The sequence below is a fragment of the Nerophis lumbriciformis genome, linkage group LG11, assembly GCF_033978685.3.
Source record: "Nerophis lumbriciformis linkage group LG11, RoL_Nlum_v2.1, whole genome shotgun sequence".
NCBI classification, from domain to species: Eukaryota; Metazoa; Chordata; class Actinopteri; order Syngnathiformes; family Syngnathidae; genus Nerophis; species Nerophis lumbriciformis.
Window position 1 is genome coordinate 31228328 of NC_084558.2, and position 7500 is coordinate 31235827.

Consider the following 7500-nt stretch of genomic DNA (forward strand, 5'->3'; position numbering starts at 1 on the left):
TTATTTTTCTCCCAAAGTAAAGAGAGTAATGGTTTTAATATGAAATTGAAGCAGTGTTTGGTTTTTTACGTGGTGTTCCTGAAGTCTGGTCATATGATATAAATATATTGTACAAAAACTGTTTAATTGATTGTTAATAATAAATTAAATATTTGTTTTAAACTATTTCAAATACAATTTACGTATTACAAATATACGTACATTGTGTTTACATATAATATACATGAAAACGTACGAAAATACACATTTATAGTATACGTAGCATTAAAATATTGAGTTTGTAGCATGATTTGAACCCGGAAGTTCTACAAGCCAAGCCGTAACTTCCGGTTGATATTGGCCTTCATTGACTTGAGTGGCATCGTGGTATTGGAATTTGGTAGCTATTGGCTACCAAAACAAAACGAATAACGACGATGCTTATTATAATGTACCACGATTACTGCATTTGTTTTGTGTACGTTATAGTTCTGTTTTACAAGCAGTTATTGCTTGCTTTATACCTTTTTGTTGTTGACCGTTAAAAATATTATTTGACAGCGGAAGGTACACGAAGAAATTGACGTCACTTCCGCTGGCAACAGCTCGTGCGACACTGGTAAATTTGGTATCGATCGCATACCAGGTAAATACGCAGCCAAAAGGGACAAGCGGTAGAAAATGGATGGGATGGATGTTGCTGATATCTTTAACTTTTTAAAATTTGACAAGATTATTACATGTGTAACCTATTTTTATGGGCTTTCCTCTTTGTGATGTTAAGTTCCTGTTATACAGTATATGCCTTGAGCTCTTATTTTGAAGGCACCAAGAGCGGAAGTGGTGACACGTTGTAATGGAGCGAAAGTTTTGAAAAGAAAATAAATAAAGTGGTCCTCGTGTAAAACTGGAGCCTGCGTGTTTGTTATTTTGTAGTTTTATTCAGTACAGGCGACATATATAAACCCTCGGTAACATTGGTGGCAGCGGTGGGATTCGAACCCACGCCTCCGAAGAGACTGAAGGTAACCGGTAATGTAATGGAACCGAGGGTTTATATATGTCGCCTATACTGTATAAAACTACAAAATAAACACAGAAGCTCCAGTTTTACACGAGGACCACTTTATTTCCATTCTTTTCAAAATCTTCGCTCCACTACAACGTGTCACCACTTCCGCTCTTAGCGCCTTCAAAATAAGAGCTAAAGGCATATACTGTAAAATAGCTTATAACAGGAACTTAACATCACAAAGAGGCAAGCCCATAAAAATAGGATACACATGTTTTGTGATTTTGATGCCAAAACAAAATAATAAACTTGTATTTGTACTTGTTAGTACACTTACAGGGTGCAAAAAAAAAATAAAGTGCAAAAAATAAAATAAAGCAACAGCTCCACCCATCCATCCATTTCTACCGCTTATCCCTTTCGGGGTCACGGGGGGTGCTGGAGCCTATCTCAGCTGCAATCGGGTGGAAGGCGAGGTACACCCTGGACAAGTCACCACCTCATCACAGGGCCAACACAGATATACAGACAACATTCACACTCACATTCACACACTAGGGACCATTTTTAGTGTTGCCAATCAACTTATCCCCAGGTGCATGTTTTAGGCAGTGGGAGGAAGCCGGAGTACCCGGAGGGAACCCACGCAGTCACGGGGAGAACATGCAAACTCCACACAGAAAGATCCAGAGCGCAGGATCGAACCCAGGACTTTCGTATTGTGAAGCAGACGCCTAACCCCTATTCCAACGTGACTCACTGAACTATTTAACATAGAAAGAAAGTATTAAGAAAATGCAACAATTTAATTGTTTTTTTTACTAATACTATAGGAAATAAAGGCAATAGTGCAAATAAGTCAAATCAAAAATTATCTGCCGCTCATTTAAATCATTTCCATTTATTTCCTCAAGCACCATCGCGACCCCAAGAGGGACAAGCGGTAGGAAAATGGATGGATGAATGGAACATAGACATTTGCATAAAAAAGGACAAGCAGTAGAAAATGGATGGGTGGATGGAGCTTATAAAATTGATCTCACAATGCCAGTATCAAGCCGATACAGTTACTATCCTGAGTATCGACGTTGTAGATATTTGGACCGACCCGCCCACGTTGAAGTTGCCGACCCACTTTTGTAAACTACCAATATCGTCTCTGGCTGTTTAAGTCCATAAAATACACGTTTCATTTAGGATGTCAGCTATTCGTTTATTTGAAATCTTATTTTTCTTGTATTTTGCGTCTCACATTCCTATCACGTTGTTTATCGACCTGCAAACTGTTCTACCGGATTATATCTATCCCCAAACTGTAAGTGACATCGTTTCTATTCTTTGCCACCATGACTTCTGACGTCTTGCCCAACGTCTTGTAGCTGAAAGACGTCGTCCACGTATACGCGGAGAAGTTTAATGACCCCATGGTGTTGGATCCTCCGGAGTGGTTCAGGTCCTTTATCGTCTGCGAGGCTTTGTTTCAAACTCCCTTCTTTCCCGTGGCAGCCTACGCTTTCTTCAAGGGTAAGTAAAACAAACTTTTGACAAGCATAGTCAACCTGTCGGGTTTACGATTGTGAAATCGGCTGGAAAAAAACTTTTTGACCCTTGACGTCATAACAGCGTGTTCCAAAGTAGGGGTGGGCGGATCGATCCAAATGTCGATACCAAGGTGAGTATGTGTATTAGAACGATACTAGCGTGTCAAGATCGACTGATTGATTGATTGAGACTTGTATTAGTAGATTGCACAGTACAGTACATATTCCGTACAATTGACCACTAAATGGTAACACCCGAATACGTTTTTCAACTTGTTTAAGTCGGGGGTCCACGTTAATCAATTCATGGTATTTTTGCTATAAGAATTAATTAATGTTGTTTTTCAAAGTGTAATTGGTGGTCACATTTGTAATTTAGCAGAGAGAATAAACTATTGTAATACATCCAGTCAGTTGAAAATAATCTTAGTTGTTTTACTGGAACTCATAAATATACACTTTAAAATTTCCAGCCTCCCTCAAATCTGAAGTATGAATATGGCAGAAAATAATTACCCTTATCTGCTGAAGGAATATTAGTATTCATATTTAGGCTACACATGGATAGATTATAGATGTATTATGTTAATTATGTCACACTGCGTGGGTTCCCTCCGGGTACTCCGGCTTCCTCCCACTTCCAAAAGACATGCACCTGGGGATAAGTTGATTGGCAACACTAAATTGGCCCTAGTGTGTGGATGTGAGTGTGAATGTTGTCTGTCTATCTGTGTTGGCCCTGCGATGAGGTGGCGACTTGTCCAGGGTGTACCCCGCCTTCCGCCCGATTGTCGCTGAGATAGGCTCCAGCGCCCCCCGCGACCCCAAAGGGAATAAGCGGTAGAAAATGGATGGATGGATGGATGGATGTTTGTATTTTCACCTGGAATGATTAGGCATTTTCAAGTTAAAAAGTATCGGCAATACTGCCCCTGTAATCACTTGGTATCGGATCGTGGTATCTTTTTATTCTCTTCTTCTTCTTTTGTTTACCAGCGGTTGCAAGCTGATTTAGTGCTTTACCGCCTTCCCCTGGATGTGGATGGTGACATTATGGCTTACATTACATTAAATGACATGACATTATACATTGTTTCAAAATTCCTGTATGAATAATAAAATAATAATATAAATGTATATGTTAAATCTAAACCTATATATGAGCGCTAAATGTTAAATATATTTTGTTATTTTCCATTAGGACTATTTAAGTTGGGTAAAACGGAATCCATCCTGTTTGGGTCTCACATCAACCTTAAGAAAGTCAATGACTTCACTATAAAAGTGGGTGACATTGTTATCACCAGGAAAGATGAGGTCACCTACCTAGGTTCCATTCTAGAGGCTAATCTTTCCTGTGATAAAATGGCAACCAAGGTAATCAAAAAGTTCAACCAACGAATGAGATTTCTCTATAGAATCTCCTCTCTGGTCAACAAAAGCACCATGAGGATTCTAGCGGGAACTCTCATTCAACCCTTTTTCGATTACGCATGCACCTCCTGGTACCCTAGCACCTCCAAAACCCTCAAATCTAAACTCCAAACATCCCAGAACAAGCTAGTCAGATTACTTCTAGACCTCCACCCCAGATCACACCTCACTCCTACCCACTTCTCCAAAGTGGGCTGGCTCAGGGTGGAGGACAGAGTAAACAACTTGCACTGAGCCTAGTCTATAAAATCCGCTACACCTCCCTGATACCAAAGTACATGTCAAACTACTTCCTTAACGTAAATAACCGCCATAACCACAACACCTGGAGGAGCTCCACTAACCACGTTAAACCCAGATTCCGATCTAACAAAGGTCTTAACTCATTCTCTTTCTATGCCACATCAATGTGGAATGCACTCGCAACAGGTATAAAAGAAAGTGCATCTCTATCCTCCTTCAAACCCGCAATAAAAGTACACCTCCAGGCAACTTCAACCCTAAACTAACACCCTAACCGGATTGTTAATAATCAAATGTAAACAATCAAATGTAGATACTTTTCGTATGCCTTCTGATCTATCTATCTCTCTCTCTCTCTCTCTCTCTCTCTCTCTCGCTCGCTCTCGCTCTCTGTCTCTCTCACTATCTCACACCCCGAATTGTAAATAATGTAAATAATTCAATGTATACACCCTGATGATTATCTTGTGTGATGACTGTATTATGATGATAGTATATATGATAGTATATATCTGTATCATGAATCAATTTAAGTGGACCCCGACTTAAACAAGTTGAAAAACTTATTATTCGGACGGCGTGGCGCAGTGGAAGAGTGGCCGTGCGCAACCCGAGGGTCCCTGGTTCAATCCCCACCTAGTACCAACCTCGTCATGTCCGTTGTATCCTGAGCAAGACACTTCACCCTTGCTCCTGATGGGTGCTGGTTAGCGCCTTGCATGGCAGCTCCCTCCATCAGTGTGTGAATGTGTGTGTGAATGGGTAAATGTGGAAGTAGTGTCAAAGCGCTTTGAGTACCTTGAAGGTAGAAAAGCGCTATACAAGTACAACCCATTATTCGGGTGTTACCATTTAGTGGTCAATTGTACAGAATATGTACTTCACTGTGCAACCTACTAATAAAAGTCTCAATCAATCAATCAAGTTGAGGCTTGGCCACCATTCTTGGTCGAAACTTTGTTATGTGAAGTGAAGTGAATTATATTTATAAAGCGCTTTTTTCTGGTGACTCAAAGCGCTTTACATAGTGAAACCCAATATCTAAGTTACATTGTTAACCAGTGTGGGTGGCACTGGGAGCAGGTGGGTAAAGTGTCTGCCCAAGGACACAACGGCAGAAGCTGGGATCGAACCTGGAACCCTCAAGTTGCTGGCACGGCCCCTCTACCAACCAAGCTATCCCGCCCCATGTATCGTTATAAATTGTGGACGCTCTCCTGCCGCACGTTTCACCCTTGAGTCTTGGCTGTAATTCAGCATTACGTTTTGTTTTGTTGTATAGTCTGTCCTGTTTAGTTTAGTTTTGCGCAGCCTTCCCTTTGCTCCGGTGCCCTTCTTAGTGGCACTCATCTTTTGTTTGTTTTAGGGCTGCAACTAACGATTAATTTGATAATCAATTAATCTGTCGATTATTACTTCGATTAATCGACTAATAATCGGATAAAAGAGACAAACTACATTTAAAGTTAAAGTTAAAGTACCAATGATTGTCACACACACACACAAGGTGTGACGAAATTGTTCTCTGCATTTGACCCATCACCCTTGATCACCCCCTGGGAGGTGAGGGGAGCAGTGAGCAGCAGCGGTGGCCACGCTCGGGAATGATTTTTGGTGATTTAACCCCCAATTCCAACCCTTGATGCTGAGTGCCAAGCAGGGAGGTAATGGGTCCCATTTTTATAGTCTTTGGTATGTCCCAAAATAATGAAAAATAAGACATTGGAAATCCCTTTTAGATTTGATTTGTCCGTTAATGTATGTAATAGTAAGTGTAAGAGGACTAGTACTGAAACACTTTTCATTTCCGGAACAATGTGATAAAATAATGCATTATATTATGAACATCTTTCGAATGAAAAGTGCATTATAAATCAAATATATTATCATTATATAAATATAGAAATTATTCTTATAAATGTTATGATTATTGAGTTTATTAATATTTACTTATATTTACTACTATTCATCCCATCCATCCATCCATTTTCTACCGCTTGTTCCGTTCTGGGTTGCGGGGGTGCTGGAGCCTATCTCAGCTGCATTCGGGCGGAAGGCGAGGTCGTAATGCTCAAATGTTGTAATCATATTTATTACTATAAACACGTATTTTTAAGTGAAAATAGGTGTGCAGGAACATCTACTATTTCAAGCAAATATAACAAATAAAAAAAACTTACATTGATGTCTTTAAAGTTGCCACCTCATCGCAGGGCCAACACAGATAGACAGACAACATTTACTACTATTTTGTATTAATTATATTATTAGTGTTTTTTTTTTTTCAATTATTAATGTAATTACTTTTTCTTATTAAATATTATTTTGATTTTAGTTTATTATTAATAATATCTATATTATTTCCATCTGAAATATTTTGCCTTTACCACCTGTAAAATGAGAAAAATATTTCAATGTATAATATTCCTACAATATTTACTGTTGACTTTCTTACATAAACTTAAAACAATATATTTTAAAAATTGTGTGATGCATCTAAAAATCTATTTTTCATGCTTAAGTGACATGAAATATACAGTACATTTTGGGGTGCATGGAATAGGTGCAAAGTACAAGAAGTGTTTGTGTCGTCTACTCTAAAAATGAATATAATTCAGCGCTTTTGGCGAGAGCAGTAGTGCCAAGGAGAAACCAGAGCTTGAAAACTGTCTTAGGTGGTTAAAATTTGGAACACTTAAAAACTATTTTGATATGTGCATTTTGTTCCCTCACTGTACTTAAATTGAACCAAATCGTAAAACCGAGGAACGCTCTAAAGCATTATTCATGGTGTATCGTTACACCCTTTTTCCCTACAAATGTTATTATTCTCCTGCTAATAACATTTTGTTAGTGTCTTGTATCACAATATTTTAGTTAATGTCGTTTTTTTGAGTTTTGATCGCATGTTTGCTGTCTTCCAGGAGGCTGTCAATGGATCAGGACTGCGGCCATTGTTTATTCTTCGCACGTAGCTACCACGCTGGTCCCGATTCTGTCACACATCCTCTTCCATGAGTTCCCAGTTGACGGCCCGCGGGGCCCACAGACGCCACGTGAACGCTGGATGCTTGCCTCCGTTTACTTTCCGTACTTGTTAGTTCCTGTGCTGCTGCTGTGCACCATGTTGCTGTCGTCAACGTACAATCCCAACAAAGCGTCTGTCAAGAAAGCCAAGAAGAAGAACTGAGGTGTTTCCAGGAGAATATACACCTTCAGGGATAGTTCAGGACTTCTGGACTCCTACCTATGAAGACTTTATGGACACCTCTCTCATTATTATGCAATAAA

General features: G+C 39.5%; 1 protein-coding gene across 1 annotated transcript in view; it reads left to right on the plus strand.

The window, feature by feature from the left end:
* Positions 1-2036: 2036 nt before the first annotated feature.
* tmem97 (transmembrane protein 97) overlaps positions 2037-7500 on the plus strand; it is a 5687-nt gene continuing 223 nt past the window's right edge. The window contains exons 1-3 of the mRNA XM_061966115.2: positions 2037-2306; positions 2371-2515; positions 7134-7500. The exon at positions 7134-7500 is cut by the window's right edge and continues 223 nt beyond it. Of these exons, the coding sequence (XP_061822099.1) occupies positions 2190-2306; positions 2371-2515; positions 7134-7399 (528 nt within the window). The 5' untranslated portion in view covers positions 2037-2189 and the 3' untranslated portion in view covers positions 7400-7500. The remainder of the gene's footprint in view (positions 2307-2370; positions 2516-7133) is intronic.